The 21,166-nt window shown below is 39.9% G+C and overlaps 1 protein-coding gene across 1 annotated transcript; it reads left to right on the top strand.

Moving 5' to 3' along the window:
* Positions 1–14,240: 14,240 nt before the first annotated feature.
* On the top strand, positions 14,241–20,696 carry AVPR1A (arginine vasopressin receptor 1A). Its single transcript, XM_030866937.2, has 2 exons — positions 14,241–15,890; positions 18,049–20,696. Exons 1-2 carry the CDS (start codon positions 14,906–14,908, stop codon positions 18,333–18,335), a joined length of 1,272 nt encoding a protein of 423 aa, XP_030722797.1. The 5' UTR covers positions 14,241–14,905; the 3' UTR covers positions 18,336–20,696.
* Positions 20,697–21,166: the final 470 nt, after the last annotated feature.

Genomic DNA, 21,166 nt, shown 5'->3' on the forward strand with positions numbered 1-21,166 from the left:
TTGAATGTACATTAAAAGAAAATGCTCTTCCAATGGAGGCACTGTGTTAAAAGCGTTTCAAGAAACTTCCTGGGACTTCCTTGGTGGTCCAGTGGTAAAGAAACTGCCTTGCAATGCAGGGAGACATGGGTTCGACCCCTGGTCAGGGAACTAAGATCCCATATGCCGTGGGGCAACTAAGCCCGCGCGCCAGAACTACAGAGCCCATGCGCCCTGGAGCCTGTGTGCCACAACTAGAGAAGAGAAAAACCTGCACACCACAACTAGAAAGAAGCCAGCACACCACAACGGAAGATCCCAAGTGCCGCAACTAAGAACCGACGCAGCCAAAAAAAAAAAAACTTCCCATTTTAGAAAAGATTCAGCTAATAGTACCCAATATGCTTACTTCTAAATTCCCTTTGAAAACGCACATGGATTCACAAAAATGCAAAAAGCTATGACAATTCTGGAAATCAAGGGGAAGCGATCAAGCATTTGCAAGAATCTGGGAAAAATTTCCACACTAAGACAGGGGAAGTTAATTTGAAAGAACAGTGTTGTGGTCACCTTGCCTATAAACAAAACAGCACAACCCATTAGTAAATAAGCATAGAAAGGTTCAGCTGTGGCCCCTCTGTTAATTTCTAGCTCACTAGAAATTAATTAATTTCAGAGCTTTCACTCCATACAGAAAACATGTAAACACCACGTTACCATTTTCAGAGATGGTTAAGAATCCTGACCACCCATCAGTTCAGGGAAGGTTGGTATAATACCAGGTATGGTCCTAAAGTCAGCAAAACAGTAAAAAAAACTGGTACAGTCCAAATGACCCTTGAAAATTCTCCAAGTAAGGCTTCATGGAGATGAACATACTACCTCTCTATGAGTCAAACACAATCAGGGTCTTCTCTAGCATTAGAAGCCAGAAGACATGGCTGGCTTGTGCCTGAGAATAACGTTGTTTGAACAATCAATATTGTGGATCACACACAGCATTTTAAGATGACACATAATGGGAACTGAACCAAACAGAAAAGAATAGACTCCTTTTAGCCTCCTTTCGGGGCATATGCTTAATAGGTGGAATTCCAAGTAGAGTCCACTGCTACTACCTCCCCAGTCTCTCTCTTCTTCTCACTCTGTCTGGGACATATAGCTAAATTAATGTAAGCTGAGTGTGCAAAAGATATGATGACTCCACTGATTGTCCCTTCCTGAGTTATTAGTCCAGTTTCATTTTTGTGAATCCATGTGCATTTTTAAAGGGAATTTAGAAGTAATTCAAACACTTCTTCCCAAAACCCTGTGGCCAGAGGTAAAGGGGTAAGACACATCTTGTGGCACGGCACTCTGGGATATGCAGTCACCTAATGTGATATATTTTAATGGTAACTAAAGCAGGATGAGTTCTGGTAGCAGTGGATATTGTGGGATATTTCAGTGTTTTTCAAAGTACAACCCACAGACCATCTATGTGCTTGTTATAAATAGATTTTTGTGCTTTACTCTAAATCCATTGAACCTGGAGGGAGTGATTCAGTGATTCTCCAGAAGAACTCACAGAACTCACAAAAGCTCTTATACTCATGTTTATCATTTATTACAGCAAATGATACAGATTAAAATTAGCAAAGAAGAAAGGCACAGAGGGCTGAATTCAGGAGAGCACAAGTGTGAGATTCCAGTTGTCCTCGTCCAATGGAGACATACAGATAGCACTTAATTCTCCCAGTGACAACGTGTGACAACATGTTCAAAGTACTGCTAACTAGGGAGGCTCGCCTGAACCATAGTGCAGTAGAGTCAGGCATGTAGGCATGGAGTGCCCATGTGATGGACCTTAGTTTCTCAGTCTCTAGCACCTCCAGAGGTGAAACTGGTGGCCCTAGGCCACCACCATAAAGAACACTGTTAGCATAAACTATCTGACATGAGGGAGGGAAAGAGGGAGGAGGAAAAGGAAAAAGAGGGATAATTGTCCAAATAGACATCAAAGCTTGTTATGAAACTATAATAATAAGACAGTGTGGGTTTGGAATAGGAATAAATAACCTAGAAAATTTACATATACATGAAAATTTGATTTATGACAGAGTTTTGTCATTGCAGATCAACAGGGAAAGGAGAAGGTTTTTTTCCTATAAATCCTGCTGAATCAATTGGTCATCTATATGAACCAAACAATGACAATAGATCCCTATGTTCCACCATCAACAAGAACCATTTCCAAGTGGGTTAAATGTGTAGACAGAATTTAAAACCTTTTATAAGAAAAAAATTATTAAAATATCTATAAAGCCTTGATATTTGGAAGAATTTCTTAGGCAAGACATGAAAGACATTGCTTAGGCTAATCATAAAAGAAGAAACTAGTAAACTCAGGTACAGTAAAATTAATAACTGTTATTTATGAAAAGACAGCATCATACAAGAGAAAGACTAACCTCTAAACAGACAAAAAGATACACTGTGGATTAGTATCCAGATATATGAGGAACTTCTATAAATCAACAAGAGAAAAAGATAAAGAAGCGGTAGTAAATTGGGCAACCTATAGAAAGAGCAATATATCAAAAAAAAAAGAAAGAAAAATAATGGCAAATAAATCTATGAAAATATGTTCAACATTCTTATTAAACAATAATATGCAAATTAAGACCACTGAGACAATTCCATTTACTCTAGATTGATGAAAATTAAATCTGATAATAACATGTGTTGGCAAGAATATAAAATACTGGGAACTAAACTACTGCTAATTAAAGAACTACCACTTTGGACGACAATTTGGATATTCACATATGCCATGACCCAGCAATTCTGCTCATAGATCCCTCGAGATCTCTTGTACCTGTGTGCCAGGAGAAATAAACAAGAATGTTCATAGTAGCACTATTTATAAGAGCAAAAAATTTAATGCATTCCAAATGTTCATTGACAAGGAAATAAATTTTGGCATATTTATAGGATGAACAGTAAACTACAGTTAAAATGAAAGAATTGTAGCCTATGTAACAACATGGATGAATCTTAATATTTCTAACACGGGGTGGCAAAAAACACATTACATAGGATTATATATAATGTGATGTCATCACTATATAGCTAAAAAAATAAGCCTAACTAACCAATATATTGTTAGGGATCTCTTTCTCTCTCTCTCTCTCTCTCTCTCTCTCTCTCTATATATATATATATATATATATACACACACACATATATATGTATATACATATATACATATACATATATATATATAACAACTGTAATACAACCATTCACTTTTACAAAATGAAAGAATATAAAAAAGTATAAATTATTATCTATGATAGGTGAGAAGGCAGGAGGTTGAGAGAAGGAAGGAACATACAGGTAAATGCAAAGTGTTGTTTTATTTCTTGAGTAAGGTGATAAGTTCATGTGTAATGATTTTGTTTTTATGATTCGTAACTTCAGTTGCATGTATATTATCAAATGTTCTATGATACAATACTTTATTTGCAACTGTAAAAAAAGGAGGCTCAGAAGAGAATTGGGGACAGGATATATAGATGGATTTTTTTTTTTTTTTTTTTTTGCTATAAAGCGGAGCAGAAAAATGGAGCAAAAACTGGGGTTTATGAGGTCAAGGGAAAGTTTTAAGATGGGAGATATTACAGAATATTTATAAGTTGATGGGAATAAGCCAGTTGAGAGGGGAAAACTGATAGTTTCAGAAGCAAAACCCTTAAGTAGATTAGAAGGGAAGAGATCCAGTGAACTGGTGAGAAGACTGGGAAACTGACACTATAAAAGAAGTAGAGGCAGAAGATGTGGGTATGGCTGCAGGTAAATAGCTAGAGGGAGGGGTATTAAGTTCTCTTCTGATTTATGTCCATTTCTTATGTGAAATAAGAATGAAGATCATTAGATGAGAGTGAGGAAGTGTAGAGGGTGATGGGGAATTAAAATAAAAGGTGTGGAAGAGTTATCTTGCCAGTTATCTTGATCGGTCATTGTGCTTTTCTTGTAAATTCCAGCTGCTCTGCTACAGGAACAAAACTGCATTTAACAAAAAGGGGAATTTTTCCATAGGAAGTACAATTTTTTTAAAAAGAGCAGACAAGGAGAAACGTGAATTCAAAAGAATTAATTAAACTAATGGACTATGGAATGTAAAATAGGTAATGAGATAAGTGAGGACCTAGAGAATGATGATGGACATCAAAAGCTGGCAGGTTAATGGGTTGGAGGGTTCTGGAGGTACCTAAGACTTGTTTATTCAATAAATGATATTGGAATAACTAGCCATTGCAAGGGGGTAGTAGAATCCCTAATTCACCCCTCACACCAAAATAAGTTCTAAGTGACATGAAAACCTAAAATTTAACAATATACATCAATAAAAATACATACATACATAACAGCTATAATTTCAATTTGAAAAAGACCTCTAAGCATGCTATTGAAGGAAATGTTAGATAAATATGACTAGAGGAAAATTTAAAACTTCTGTATTGCAAAAATATGCAAATATTTGTATATAATTCTTACCAATCAATATCAAAAAAAGTATACCCAAATAGAAAATTAATCAAAAGATATATGTAAGCAATATATAAAAGAAGAAATACAAAAAGTTAGAAATATTTGAAAAGATATTCAACCCCACTAGAAAGCAAAGAAATAGAAATTAAATTTAAAAGCAAATTAAATAAGGTAAATGATAAACTGGGGAAAATATCATATATATATTAGAACGTTTCCAAATGAAAAGAAAACTAAGAATTCTACCAGAAATGTAGCAAAAATGTAACTAATTTGCAAAAGAATAAATATAATTAGATAAGATGTTTATGGAAAATATTTAACTTCATTATTTGTCAATCAATACACATTCAAACAATTAGTTATTCATTTATCAAATATGGAAAGACTTCTTTTTAATGAAGACATTCCACGCCCATAAAGCTGTGGAAAATGGGCACTCTCATGCACTGCTGGTTAATTATTATATGTTATATAATTAGGCTGATATATTGTGATTTGATAATAAGGTCAAATTTTTATATAACCTTTGATCCAGTAATTCTACTTTCAGAACTTTAACCTTAGGAAATAAACATGGATGTGAGTAAAGAGGTATCTGTAATCAGCATTGTGTGTAAGGGGCAGGCAGGTGGGGTGGGGGCAGAGGTGAAGGGAGAATGTAAGAAATCCAGGAGGACTAATGATGAAAAATCTGAAAATGAAATTAAGAAAACACTCCCATTTACCATGGCAACAAAAAGAATAAAATATCTAGGAATAAACCTACCTAAGGAGACAAAAGACCTGTATGCAGAAAATTATAAGACACTGATGAAAGAAATTAAAAATGATACAAATAGATGGAGAAATATACCATGTTCTTGGATTGGAAGAATCAACACTGTGAAAATGACTATACTACCCAAAGCAATCTACAGATTCAATGCAATCACTAGCAAACTACCACTGGCATTTTTCACAGAACTAGAACAAAACGTTTCACAATTTGTATGGAAACACAAAAGACCCTGAATAGCCAAAGCAATCTTGAGAACAAAAAATGGAGCTGGAGGAATCAGGCTCCCTGACTTCAGACTATACTACAAAGCTACAGTAATCAAGATAGTATGGTACTGGCACAAAAACATAAATATAGATCAATAGAACAGGATAGAAAGCGCAGAGATAAACCCACACACATATGGTCACCTTATCTTTGATAAAGGAGGCAAGAATATACAGTGGAGAAAAGACAGCTTCTTCAATAAGTGGTGCTGGGAATACTGGACAGCTACATGTAAAAGTATGAGATTAGAACACTCCCTAACACCATACACAAAAATAAACTCCAAATGGATTAAAGACCTAAATGTAATGACAGAAACTATCAAACTCTTAGAGGAAAACATAGGCAGAACACTCTCTGACATAAATCACAGCAAGATCCTTTTTGACCCACCTCCTAGAGAAATGGAAATAAAAACAAAAATAAACAAATGGGACCTAATGAAACTTAGAAGCTTCTGCACAGCAAAGGAAACCATAAACAAGACCAAAAGACAACCCTCAAAATGGGAGAAAATATTCGCAAATGAAGCAACTGACAAAGGATTAATCTCCAAAATTTACAAGCAGTTCATGCAGCTCAATAACAAAAAAACAAACAACCCAATCCAAAAATGGGCAGAAGACCTAAATAGACATTTCTCCAAAGAAGATATACAGACTGCCAACAAACACATGAAAGAATGCTCAACATCATTAATCATTAGAGAAATGCAAATCAAAACTACAATGAGAGGGGCTTCCCTGGTGGCGCAGTGGTTGAGAGTCCGCCTGCCGATGCAGGGGACAGGGGTTCGTGCCCTGGTCTGGGAGGATCCCACATGCTGCGGAGCAGCTGGGCCCGTGGGCCATGGCCGCTGAGCCTGCGCGTCCGGAGCCTGTGGTCCGCAACGGGAGAGGCCACAACAATGAGAGGCCCGCATACCGCAAAAAAAAAAAACAACAAAAAAAAACTACAATGAAATATCATCTCACACCGGTCAGAATGGCCATCATCAAAAAATCTAGAAACAATAAATGCCGGAGAGGGTGTGGAGCAAAGGGAACACTCTTGCACTGTTGGTGGGAATGTAAATTGATACAGCCACTATGGAGAACAGTATGGAAGTTCCTTAAAAAACTACAAGTAGAACTACCATACAACCCAGCAATACCACTACTGGGCATATACCCTGAGCAAACCATAATTCAAAAAGAGTCATGTACCAATATGTTCATTGCAGCTCTATTTACAATAGCCAGGACATGGAAGCAACCTAAATGTCCATCAACAGATGAATGGATAAAGAAGATGTGGCACATATATACAATGGAATATTACTCACCCATAAAAAGAAACGAAATTGAGTTATTTGTAGTGAGGTGGATGGACCTAGAGTCTGTCCTACAGAGTGAAGTAAGTCAGAAAGAGAAAAACAAATACCGTATGCTAACACATATATATGGAATCTAAGAAAAAAAAAAAAGGTCATGAAGAAACTAGGGGTAAGACAGGAATAAAGACACAGACCTACTAGAGAATGAACTTGAGGATATGGGGAGGGGGAAGGGTAAGCTGTGACAAAGTGAGAGAGAGGCATGGACATATATACACTACCAAACGTAAAACAGATAGCTAGTGGGAAGCAGCCGCATAGCACAGGGAGATCAGCTCGGTGCTTTGTGACCACCTAGAGGGGTGGGATAGGGAGGGTGGGAGGGAGGGAGACGCAAGAGGGAAGAGATATGGGAACATATGTGTATGTATAACTGATTCACTTTGTTATAAAGCAGAAACTAACACACCATTGTAAAGCAATTATACTCCAATAGAGATGATAAAAAAAAAGACATCCAGGAGGCCAAAACTACCCTCCTCCTCAAAAAAAGAAAAACATATAAAATAAATAAGTTAGGTGCATCAATGGGATGGAAAAGTCTGAAGCCATAAAGCTGATGATACAGAAGAATATTCAATGACATGGAGAAAAGTTTACAATACGTTGTGAATTTGAAAAATCAGATTATATTATATAATATGGTCTAATTTTAGTTTTATAAAAGATATACACACAGTAAAAGAACTGGAAAAGCATAAGCAAATGATAAGTGTGATTATCTATGGGTGCTGGGAGTAGTATGAAACATTTTAAATTTTATTTACATTTTTCTCTGTTTTCACATTTTTATAAAATAATATTGTTCTAGGAAGAAAATACAGCTATTATCATTATAAATGAATGAATATAGCTTCTTTTTCTTCTTCCCCTTATTCATAACCACAGTAGAAGTAATATTAAAAGTGTGTTCCAGATTTTTTGTCTGCCCAGGTCTTCTATGGCTGAGTACTCCAAGTTAATATTCCATTATGATAAAATAAATCCATACAGGATTTAGTTGTGTGACACCACTTTTTTTTTTTTTTTTTTTTTTTGTGGTACGCGGCCTCTCACTGTTGTGGCCTCTCCCGTTGCAGAGCACAGGCTCCGGATACACAGGCTCAGCGGCCATGGCTCACGGGCCCAGCCGCTCTGCGGCATGTGAGATCTTCTCGGACTGGAGCACGAACCCGTGTCCCCTGCATCGGCAGGCGGACTCTCAACCACTGCGCCACCAGGGAAGCCCTGACACAACTTTTTAAAATGCTGCATTGTTGTGATAGATCCTCTTTGAAAGAATAGTTATATTCTTGAGAAGATGGACTGGCTTTTCAAACACAAGATAGGCAGAGAAAGTGTAAAAGTCTTCTCTCAAGATCAGTTACATAATAATTCTTCCTTTTTAATACTGTATTCCATGTAGGAATAAATAAAGAGCATCAGACATCCATTTGATTGCACGTACTCTGGAAATTGTAATGATGATGTCTTTATAGTTATTTCATTCTACTGACTTACCATGTACTCAGAAAACATTTTCAGATAAAAGTCTGTTTGGGAACACTGAGGCAAAGCCCCAAATATTTCAAACCTATTCTATTTTACATCCATATCTTAAATATACTTGGAGAAATTAAACCTTAGAGATTCTTACATATACATAGAGTAGTAGTTGTAGTCCAAATGGATTAAAGCTTTTCTCAGGAAACAGGTCTGCTTTATCCAGGGATAAATTAGTTGTAAATATGTAATTATCACCATGAAAATCCTAATGAAAATAAAATGCACCATATTTCATATTAATCACAGTCCTCCCTGGTAATAGCAAAAAGAGAGATTTTCAGAAACTTTCAAGCATCTGGCAAGTATATGTGAGGCGGCAGACAGAAGAGGTAAGAGGAGTGGATGTAGAAATGGAATGTATTTCTTCAAAACTAACCCCTTGTCAAACCTCAAAAAAGAAGAAAAGGAGAAGCAAAAAGAATTTTTGTCTATTTTAAAAAGATAGTATTCACAGTAGACCAACAAAATAATGACAGTATCACAATTCCTGATGTCAGCACCCTTCAAACCCCACAAACCTTTTCTCTTGTGAAAAAGGAATTAATAAATACACAGAGGTGGATTCAATGATGCCATCTCACTAAAAGAATGTGTCTTGATGATTATCAAATTCTAAGCATAATATTGAAGTTGCTGAACTATGAAAATGCAGAGAATCCAAATACATACTAATTCATCAGGAGCAAAATTTTTAAACTCAACATTTTAAATGTGCTTATATTTTTTAAAGTTTTAAATTAAATCAACCATATGATTTTTTTAATTAATTATTTATTTATATTTTTGGCTGTGTTGGGTCTCCGTTTCTGTGCGAGGGCTTTCTCCAGTTGCGGCAAGTGGGAGCCACTCATCACTGTGCACGGGCCTCTCACCGTCGTGGCCTCTCCCGCCACGGAGCACAGGCTCCAGACACACAGGCTCAGCAGTTGTGGCTCACGGGCCCAGTCGCTCCGCGGCACGTGGGATCCCCCCAGACCAGGGCTCAAACCCGTGTCCCCTGCATTGGCAGGCAGACCCCCAACCACTGTGCCACCAGGGAAGCCCCAACCATATAATTTTTAATGCGAACAATTTTCTGAACATATGATATCAATAGTAAATTTAGAAATCTTCCTTTGGAGTGGCTTTTCTACTAATGCTGTATTGACTGACTTAGAATTTTTCAAATTCAAAACAAGTGATGAGATTTTAATTTTTCATCAACAAATATTAGGATATTTGAGATTTTGTTGAGCATGGGAGCCTCTCTTTAATGCCATAGCTCTGTTTTCTAACAGGCAAGCCCATTTTATCACATAAGAAAATAAAACTTTTTAAATAGGAGCAAATTCTGTCCTCATTTTTCATTTGACCCCGATAGAGTAAACAGTGTTATAATGAAGACATGATGTTTTTCCATGTTTGACATGCAGCATTTTTTAGAATCCTGTGTGTGTGTGTGTGTGTGTGTGTGTGTGTGTGTGTGTGTGTGTGTGTTAAAGACAATCATTCACTGGGTAATTTTAAAATCAAATATACACTTACCTGTCCAGGATTCATAAGGCAGAAAGGTGACTAGAATCATTGAAGACCCTCTAGATATAAAAGCTGACTCTCTGTTTTCATGGAGATACTAGAGAGATTTAGGTGCTTAAGGATGGCTCCTCAAGAACTCACCCCTAATTTATCCAATCATCAAACACTTTCTGAAATGTATGTTCCTCCAGCACTCAAAAAACAGTTTCTATTACAATGTTTGTTAATTCTTTCTGCAAATATGTGTTAAATGCTTGTGATGTATATGGGCAGCAGTAGGGCACAGAGGTTAGAACACAGGCCTGGACTTCAGACAGACTGATGTGTGATTCAGCCCAGCCACTTGGAGTCTTGTGACTTTGGTTAAGTTGCTTAACCTCCCTAACCTTTGTTTTATTCACCTGTAAAGTGGGATAATAGTAAGTATATTCCTATACACAGTTTATTTTAAATACTACTTGAAAGAGTAAATAAAATAATAAATTTAAAGCTCTTACTCACAAATTAAGAGCTTATTCAGCATTGGTAAATATTAATATTATCTATTATTATTTATTCTACTACTACTACTATCCTGTACTTAGTTTACTAACGAGAAAACCAAAGATATAGAATAACCAGAGCAGATCCTACCTGATCTCTTAGTCTTAAAGGAGAACATATCATACACAGATGAAATGTTAAGTAACCACCCAAGTACCCCATATGAGACTGTAAGATGCAGGAACATGAGGCTCACAGGTGGCAGTACAGTGTGATGGTTATGATTGTAAATTCTGCCAGAATCAGTTCCTTCTGTTCAAATCCTTATTCTAATACTGACCAACTGTGTCACCCAAGCCTAGTTATTTAACCTCTCTGTGCCTCTGTTTCCTCAAATGTAAAGTGAAATAATAAGAGTACATCCCTTAGATGGTCATTGGGAGGATTAAATGAAGTAAAGCGCTTGTGAGAGTGCCTGGCCCAAAGTGTTTACTAAGTGTTAGTGACCATTACACACTTCTTGGTATCCAGCTCAAGACCTAGCAGAGTGATGTGCAACAAATATTTGTTGATTTGCTAGAAGTAATGGTATGAATACCAGACTGCAGCCCTGTGACTAGAGTGTCATTAATTTGTAATTGAAGGGGAAAGAGTCATTGTGGGCTATGGAAGTAAAATGAATGCTCCTACAGACACCCAATTTCTTCCTTTTCTCACTAAGACAAGAAGTAAACTGAAAGTTTAAGGAAAGGAAGAAGAACATATTGATTGCAGCTATAAGGCAGTACATAAGATAATGTGATAAACTAAATGTAATCCATTGACATTGGGCATCTCTGCCCCTGGACTTTCTGATTTGACTAAATCTGGTGGTAGTACCCCAGAGTTCTGGAACTCCAAGTACACTTACTCAGTGTTCTTCAAACTGTATCCATTGTCCTGTGACATGTTCATCACTCTTCCACGGGGAAAGTAAAAGGATGGGTGTTTTCCATGGTCAAATAGCTTTGGGAAACACTGATAAACACAGTTAAGTAGGTTTCTCAGAGGTTTTTTATGTATGAATCTCTAGGAGAGAATAAGATGCAAATACAGCACCTCCCCCAATGTATTCAACTGTGGAACTCTTTTCTCATAGAAAACCTATCATCATTTTCTATTGCACAGAAGGGAGGTGGGGAAATGCTGCTTCAATTGGAAGGAAAAATCTTATCAGCAAAATAACAAGTAATATGGAAGAAATTTAGGGGAAAAAGGGAGAATTAATGTTTTGAATACCCATGAAATGCCAGAAACTTAAATGACAACTTAAATAATCCTTGCAGTCACTGCATTATGTTTTATCACCAAGATTTTACAGATGAAGAATTTGAAGCTGAAAGATTAAAATAAAGTCACACAGCTATTGTAGTAAGGGAAAGGGGTGCCTGTTTTCATTAACTGAAATACTTCTTAAATATATGGAATTGCAAACTGGAAGAAGGAAGAATGACAGAGAAAGGTAACTCCAGGACAAGTATGCACAACTTCCATTTTTTTCTTTTCATCATTTTACCCCCAAAATATGTTAACTGAAATCCACTGAGAATAAGATGGGGAAAGTAGTAAGTCTTAATACAAGAAGTACAGAGCAAATACAAATAGCTCTAAGACAAAGCACAAGATGCCACAGAAAATACTGGCTATGTTCTTTTCACATTTTAGGACCACAATTCCTTTACCTTCCACTGAGTAATTTTCATAGCAGATACATGAATAGTGAGTCAGTATTTCAGTGGTCCTGGTTTCCTTTGAATAGAGAACCAATAAAACCAAGACAAACATATTTTTAAAACTCCATAGTTTAAAAGAGGGACCGGGTTGTGGAATTTGCCTTGAACATTTTTTCATATATATATATATATATATACACACACACACACACATATATGTATCATATATATGTGTGTGTATATATATATATATACACACATATGTATTATATATATATGTGTATATATATAATACACACAGGTAATTAGCACTACTGTTCACTGAAGAAGAATATCTTCCAACTGTGCCCACCAATGTAACCTAACAAGTTATTTTTATAACTTGGATATAGTTTTATTATTGGATCAGAGGGCCTGACACAGATGAATGATTTTCTGAGAGGCTACCACACCATCCATCTGGAATAAGAACACGCAAAGGAACTTTGGTAACCCTGTACTGTAGATTCCTTCCCTTCAGGAAACCTCAAAGCTCAAAGGTGTAGGACCAAGGGCAATAAAATTGCCAGGTTCTGGCCAATGGACCACTTTTGCAATACTCTGGGACACTAGGGTCAGACATTATTTTTCATATGCAACACTAATAATGTAATTTGTGACTCAAAAGAAGGTCACCTCTCTGAGTCAGTGACTTTTACCTAATTGCTTGAAGGATTTTTCCAGACAGGTGGTCTGGAAATATTTTACTTACTGACGTCTCTGAACTTTTCAAGTCTTTTGCCTCCAAGATATCTTGGAGAAAGTGAGACAACGCCACACACCTTGTAGTTTTGAGAGCATTTCCCCAAATAGAACATTGTCTTACTTGATCCTCAAAGTAACCTCAAAAGTAGGTAAGACGGGTACTTTCATTCCCATTTTAAAGATGTATAAACGGAGGCTTATGCAGTCACAATGAAGGACTCCCAGGGTCGAGTCCAGCACTCTTAGTGTGACAGCCTTGGGACTCAGCGTGCATGAACTGGGAAGCAAAGTGGAATTATCACTGAGAACTGCATCTCAGAAAATCTTTTGGTTTCTTTGCCTACATTTCATAGATATTCTTCTCAATCAAATTATACCATGGCCACAATATACAAATGTTCTGACCAAAATGTCATGTTCGTGTATCTACAGAGTAGATAACCTTATAAAGTGTTTACTTTTTCCTTTTTTCTTCTTTTGTGAAATAGCCTGAAAACAGCTCCCCCTTGCCGTCCTTCCAAGCGTATCTTCACCAAAGTTTAAAGGCAGAGCTAAGGGAGAGGGTTAGTAATCCTGCCCGTCTCATGCCCTGCAGCTGGGCTCCAGCTGCCCAGAGTAACTAATTAATAGGTAGGTGGTCTTTTCTCTCTTTGCTTCAGAGAGTCTCTTTTCTGCCTGGAGGTTGCCTCTTTCTCATCCACCAGCACAAGGAGCCTGGCGGCTTTTCGCTCCGGTGTCCTGGACAGCGCTGCCTGGGCTGCCGCTCTCCAGCAGCGGCTCTTCGTCCACCCGAGGAGATGTCCCCAGGAGTCAGTAGTAACCAGACGAAGTCCCCATGGACTACTGTGGCCCAAATCCCGCCCATCCCAGCTGTGGGAATCAGGCTTTTCCCGGAGAAAACCCCGGGAATCAAGTTTAGAGAAAACTCCTTAAGTCCCACCCACCCCCCAACACGCTCCCAGCCCCGGGGGAAACTGGAAAACCAGGAGACATTCCTTTTCCCCCCGCTGTAGATAAGTGCACTGTACAGGCAGCCGCCGGGACTGCGAGCGCGTCCTTCCGGTCCGCGAACGCGGGCAGAGTAACAAACAGCAGGCATCAAAGTTACCGGGAAGAGAGCGTCCTTTAAGTCACCCAGTTGTTACCCTACAGAGGAGGGCGGAGAGGAGCGGGGTTGGTGTGAGACGAAATTCCCGTAGCCACGTTGCCCTGAGAATAAAATTAGACTGGCTTCCCCGGGATGGGCGGACCCGCTGCGGAGGGAGACACCCAAGCTGAAGCAGGTGGGCACACGCGCCAAGTTCAGCATCAAGAGCACCCACGCGGGCGGTGGACTCGGGATTTCTGGGTATCATGTTGACAGCGTCTGTTGAAGTCAAATGCGGGGGTTAAGGTGACCCTTGAGGGAGGCTAGAGGAAATGATGGTAAACCCTGAAAAGGCATGACATGTCCAGATCTCCAAGGTTTTTTTAGAAGAGAAGAGAGGGAAAGCGCCACGGTCAACCCCCTATTACGCCAAGTAATCCGCGAGTTCCCAGCCCCACCCCTGCAGCAGCGATGCAAAGAGGACAAATCACCGACGTAGGGAGGGAGAAAAAAGAAAACCCCCAGGGAAGAGGGAAGGGAGGCAGCGAGTGTAGGCACCGAGCAGTCTCCAACCACTGAGGCGAGAGGGAACGCGATCTGGGGAAACAAACTCCGCATCAATAATTTGAGTTTGGAGCCCAGTGCTTTCAGAGATTCGGAGCGCACCTCCCCAGCTTCGCCCGAGTTGAGACAGGGCAGCGCAGGCAAAGGGGCGGGCAATTCGACCGAGAGCGGCCGAACTGGCTGGTGGCACACGCTGCGCCGGGAGACACCCGCAAGAGAGCGAGCAGAGCCCGGCTCGCGGTGAGCGCTACAAGGAGGGAGCGCACCGCGCGAGCAGGCGGGAAGGGAGCGGGCCTCCGCCGAGGCCGAGGAGGCGCTGCATGGACAGCATGAGCTTCTCCGGGAGCCCCGGCGCGGGGCCCGCAGGGAACTCCAGCCCATGGTGGCCTCTGGACGCCAGCGGTGCCAACACCAGCTGGGAAGCGGAGGCGCTCGGGAAAGATGACAGCCCGCTGGCGGACGAGCGCAACGAGGAGCTGGCCAAGCTGGAGGTCGCCGTGCTGGCCGTGATTTTCGTGGTGGCCGTGCTGGGTAACAGCAGTGTGCTGCTGGCGCTGCACCGCACGCCTCGCAAGATGTCCCGCATGCACCTCTTTATCCGCCACCTCAGCCTGGCCGACCTGGCCGTCGCTCTCTTCCAGGTGCTGCCTCAGCTGTGCTGGGACATCACCTACCGTTTCCGCGGACCCGACGGGCTCTGCCGCGTGGTGAAGCACCTGCAGGTGTTCGCCATGTTCGCATCGGCTTACATGCTGGTGGTCATGACCGCCGACCGCTACATCGCAGTGTGCCACCCGCTGAAGACGCTGCAGCAGCCGGCGCGCCGCTCGCGCCTCATGATCGCTGCCGCCTGGGTGCTGAGCTTCGTGCTGAGCACTCCACAGTACTTCGTCTTCTCCGTGGTCGAAGTGAGCAACGTCACCAAGGCCTACGACTGCTGGGCCAATTTCATCCAGCCCTGGGGTCTCCCCGCCTACGTGACCTGGATGACCGGCAGCATCTTCGTGGCGCCCGTGGTCAGCCTGGGCACCTGCTACGGCTTCATCTGCTACCACATCTGGCGCAACGTCCGCGGAAAGACTGCGGTGCGCCAGGGCAAGGGCGCCCGCGCGGAGGGCGCAGGCGGCGCCTTCCACCAGGAGCTCCTGCTCGCGCCGTGTGTCAGCAGCGTGAAGACAATTTCCCGCGCCAAGATCCGCACGGTGAAGATGACCTTCGTGATCGTGACGGCTTACATCGTTTGCTGGGCGCCCTTCTTCATCATCCAGATGTGGTCTGTCTGGGATAAGAATTTCCCCTGGGTCGGTAGGTGTCGCGGGACGATGGAGTAAGGTGCACAGATGGGGTCTGTGTGCTTGGGGGGGTGGGGGGAGAGAGTTTCTTTTCATAATATCCTCTAGGGCAATAGTTTTTAAACTTCGTGCATGAGAATCACATCTTGAGCGGAACTGTTAAAAGCCAAAGTCGTGGGGTCCCCACCCCAGACGTTTTGATTCAGTAGATCTGGAATGGGGCCCAGGAATCTGCATTTGTAACGAGCTCCTAAAACCACAAATCCAGAAAACTGTGCCCTAGAGTCAGCCGCGCAATTACAGAACAGAATAATGACTTCTTGCCAAAGCACTAACCGCTGTGTTAAAACCCTGCTTTGAAGTCTGTTGGATTCAGAGCAATATGTATACTGTCACAACTGCTTTTTGCTAGTTTGTGAAAAGTATCGCAATGTAAAATTTTTGTAGAAATGCCCCAAAGTAAGGGTAAAACGGACATATTTTTAATTTGAAAATAGTTTAAATGTGTTGAAGAGAGATTCTTAAGTCAATCATTTTAATTTGGCATTTAGCTAGTGTTCCATTTCTTATCATAATGTTTTGATTTTTTCCTACAATTACTTTAACACTTTTTTCTCCCCAGTGTTTCAAAGCAGGATTATTAATAAACTCTAAATTTGTTAGACTGATTCATTAGTCCTTCAGCACTAACTTGACCACACAGCTGTACATCTCTCCACACAACTCTTGTAGTTTTCTGAGAATGTCCTCCGCGCCTACTAGCTCGTTTGATTTTAATTCCTTCACAAACTAGGAAAACCAGCTTCACGAGAACTTACCCCCAAAAGCATTATTTAATATTGTATCTTGAAAAAAAATTTCCTTTGATAAGGAAAACAAAAATTTTTTTTCACATCAAATATATTACAGAAATGTTGCTGACAACAACTGTAATTGGGAAACAGGTATCTGGGAAGAAGTGTCTCCTTTTGTTATTTGTGATATACTTTGAAAGTTGTATGTACAAATTAAACACTTGAGAGTGAATTTAATTCAGACAAATAAAAGTCATGGCTATAATAGCACTGATGATGAAAAATACAACATAAATGCTATATTTCCTGTCTTGTTTGGTCTTGGCAGCCTCTTAAGTATTAATCAAATAAAAAATTCAGCCTATTTGTTGCTCTATCAGGATTCAGACACAATTACTAAAAAATTCTTCACTTGTGCACAGGTATGTCGATGATTTCCATTCTTTCTGAATACAGTCTTAGTCCTGGATCCTGATCGCCTTTAAGAGTAGCATCTTAGCACAAAGTTTGATTAACTAACCTGTAATTTATTCTGGCATAACAAGAGTGAGAAGGCCCAAGTTCATAATTAATAAGGGAAAATCAGTGCTTGCCTATTATTCTTACCTTTAGAAAAGGTATATTCTCAGTGCAATAGTTCTATGGTGAAAGGTGATATTTATGTAGTTTACCAGTGCAAATACACAAAAAATAGTTCAAAGGACTGTTGGAATTTCTTAATTTATCTGTTCTTCATAATATAATTTAATTGTTCAAGCCACAATCAAAGATGGTTTTCTTTTAAAATCAGACGAAGCTTCTAATTAACCAAAGAAAACAACTAAATATTGCATCTTTCAGGGACCTATTTCAACTATCCCCTTCGGTATAGATTTCTTATTACAAGAATATGTTTAATAGTAAAAAATTTAAAACAACTAAACATGGTCCATAATGTCATACTTTTGCCTGAGTTATCAGGATGGATATAATTTGGTATATGTGGCTATAGCCTCTAGAAATTTCACTGAAATGGAAGCCGTTCTCTAAGTGCTGTGTTCATTAGCACACGCTAGTGCTAACACAAAGGATTCAAAACTTTATTAAGTTATTTAATATGCTTAACCTCTTGGAAGTCCCACTCATTCTACTTAAATATTTTAATAGTGGTTTAAAATCCCTGAATTAATTTCAAGGCATCTTGCCTATGAAAATATTTTACAACCAAGCAATTTCCATTCACCAACCATTTCCCTGACTGATAAACAAAATACTTTATTTTCTATATTGACCCATAACATTTTCCAGCTTTCATGAACCAACAGAAAAATGAGTTTATCCAGTGCTGTCACTTGCATTTGACTAGTTAAATGCTCTCCCCTTATGTTTTCCATACAGAGTCGGAAAACCCGGCCACCACCATCACTGCATTACTGGCTTCCTTGAATAGTTGCTGCAATCCCTGGATATACATGTTTTTTAGTGGCCATCTCCTGCAAGACTGTATCCAAAGCTTCCCATGCTGCCAAAACATGAAACAAATATTCAACAAAGAAGATTCTGACAGTATGAGCCGAAAACAGACTTCCTTCACTAACAACCGAAGCCCCACAAATAGGACCGGCGTGTGGAAGGACTCAGCTAAATCTTCCAAGTCCATCCAATTCATTCCTGTTTCATCCTGAGCATGCAGCCTGACTCCTGTAACGGACTTTTCAGCCCACTGACTGAATCCAGCCAGAAATTATTAGAACAAATATAAGATAAATCAATCTGTTGAGTACAAGACTGTGTTTCTAGTTGCATTTTCACATTGCTACAAGCAAAAGCTATGAATTGTTTTATACGGAATGTTAATAAAAACATGCCACACTAAAATCTGCAGACCTAACCCAGAAATAACAGAAGTCATATTTCTAAAGGAAAAAGCATAACCACCTGGCTTTATATTTTGCTGTGGGTTTCTTTTCTTTTTATTTCTGACATAACTAAGGTTTGGTTGGTTTAGAAGTCGTATAATGTAGGGGCATTATTTCTGAACAAAGTAAGCTCATCAGCAGCCTTAGGGTTTGAAAGGAATTAGAAGAGACGTCAGAGAAATTATGCTTCCGTCCAGTAAAATAAATTTATGTATCAGAAAATGCAGTCTCAAACCGTGGCCTGGAGTGGGATGGTGCCTTGAAGAGGCATGAGAGCTTGAGGGATATTGAGTAGGGGGTGCCTGTTGCAGAGTGGAAAGAGGAAAGTTCTGTTAGAAGCTATAAATCACCTCCATTTCAAAACAGTAACTTTAAAACTGGCAGTTCCCTCCTTTGGTTCCTCATGTTTCATTGGTTGTCAAAAGCATGATTACCAAGATGCTGAAGGTTAGAGAGAATGTTGTCAACTGGCCGATAATATCTTTTTCTTCCCACTGCAAAGCTGCTTTAAGGTCAGATTTGTATGAAAAATATGCAATTTTATTAGAAGAGTAGAAAGTATATTGCCTAAGGTATTATGTAGGCTTTCTCTAGAAAATTGTAAACATGTTTTGACCAGTGTTATAAGGTATCCTGTGCTATACTGGATATTAACACCATCATTACTTCATGTCTGAGGAATCCAGATTCATAGATACGAGTCTCCTAAAGAATGACTCAGGATACTGAATGTTCCCTCATGTTTAATTAAAAATAACTTGGTCCTTCCTTCTGATCACCCACCCGTCAAACAGTCTCACAGTGGAGGAGAAGCAGGGCTGGACAGGAAGAGGGCGGGGAAATAGAAAGAAAACTGCTCTGCATCTAGTCTGGCTTCCTTCGTTATTAAGTGCATGACTTTAGGGAAATGGCTTAAAAAGACATAAAGCCTCCATTTCCTAGGCTGTACAATGGCGTTGATAACACTTACCTCACAGGGTCGTTGTAAGGACGAAATGAAATCAAGTGTGTGAAAAGATCTTCCTAAACTGTCAAGTGCTGTATGAGTGTTAGCTCTTGCTTTTATTACAGTCTTTTGCCCAGGCGGCGGGGTGGGGGGTGGGGGGGTCTTCAAAATTTCACAGCTTTTTCCTGTTTGCTTTTCATTAACCAGAATGTGTTGGTTTCCTGTCTGGCATACAAAATCCTAAAATTTAAATATAGCTCTGCTGATTAATCAGAAAGCATCGCCAACGGCCACTGTTAAGTCTAACTGCTGCCTAACCAAAGCTTTCCTATTTAAAGAGAGAATTTGCTTTCCTTTGACTGCAGGTAAATTGAAGCCAGCCAAGAGCATCAACTTCTTTCATTTCTAAACAGAGGTAAATTACAACACTACTGGCTGTTGTTACTGCATTTTTCATTAATGGAACTCAGTGGGGTTTTTTGAGCTATTCTGTCTGGCTCCTTTTCCTTCTTAGAGACCTTGCAATGATTTGAGGATACATCATAAATACTTCGCATCCCTTAGAGGAAGTAATAGCTATTTTAATAGCATTATTGGTTTTTTTTAAACTTTGTCGATAAGAAACTGAGCACTGAATGGCACTACAAGAACCTGGAACCATCAACCTCACTCCTCTTCATTCTCTTGCCTTTCCAAATTCTCAGGCCTTTTTCTCCCTGGATTTATATGCCTAAAAAAAAAAAAGTTTCCAAATGTTTTATAGAGATTAAGTCCTTAGGTTTTAGAATTCTGCTTTTTTTTAAAATAACAAATATGTCTCTTAAAGGGCATTGTCCAATATGAGCCATCAATTAAATTCATCAATTCTTCATTATTTGAGTCATAGCAGCATCTCAGTGTCCCTGCCCTCTGTAATGTTGTCAGCCCTTTTGACAACTTGACTTTGACAACTCAAAGCTAAAGCCTTTTGGGTTGGAACAAACACGAGCCCGCTTTTTTCTAAATGCAATTCCAAAATAATAACCTCATAGTTCTTGTATAGATTGTTTCAAAATATTGACGTGTACCTCCAAGTAAAAAAAATCAGTTTGGGGCTTCCCTGGTGGCGCAGTGGTTGAGAGTCTGCTTGCCATTGCAGGGGACACGGGTTCGTGCCCCGGTCTGGGAGGATCCCACGTGCCGCGGAGCGGCTGGGCCCGTGAGCCATGGCCGCTGAGCCTGCGCGTCCGGAGCCTGCGCTCCGCAACGGGAGAGGCCACAACAGTGAGAGGCCCACGTACCAAAAAAAAAAAAAAAAAAAAAAATCAGTTTGAATCTTATTTACAGGAACATCTCTCAAATAAGGTGCAAATTAACCTACCCAGCCATGTTTTCTCCTTTTAAATGCATCAGGACATGAGATAGCAGAAAAGGGGCTGGGGAGACACCAGAAGATCTGGGTGCTAGTTCTGCACTAGGCAAGTACGTGGTCTTATTCTTTGCGGTTTAGGCTGAGAAGCTTAACTTACCTAGCTGCTAAACTTTCCTAATGTTATACACCCAGGAATGGCATTTAGATCTCCCAGAACAATATTCCAAATTGGAAGAGTCCTGACCGTCTATTTCAGAAGAAAGGAAATTGTAGGTGGTAAGGAAGAAGAGTATACTGGGA

Source organism: Globicephala melas, chromosome 10, assembly GCF_963455315.2.
Source record: "Globicephala melas chromosome 10, mGloMel1.2, whole genome shotgun sequence".
NCBI lineage: Eukaryota > Metazoa > Chordata > Mammalia > Artiodactyla > Delphinidae > Globicephala > Globicephala melas.

What these genes read in the sequence shown, in the direction of transcription:
- AVPR1A (XM_030866937.2), top strand. Translation starts at nt 14,906, where the DNA reads ATGGACAGCATGAGCTTCTCCGGGAGCCCCGGCGCGGGGCCCGCAGGG. An exon ending in TAAGAATTTCCCCTGGGTCG is followed by an intron (nt 15,891 to 18,048) that starts GTAGGTGTCGCG and finishes TTTTCCATACAG; the next exon opens with AGTCGGAAAACCCGGCCACC.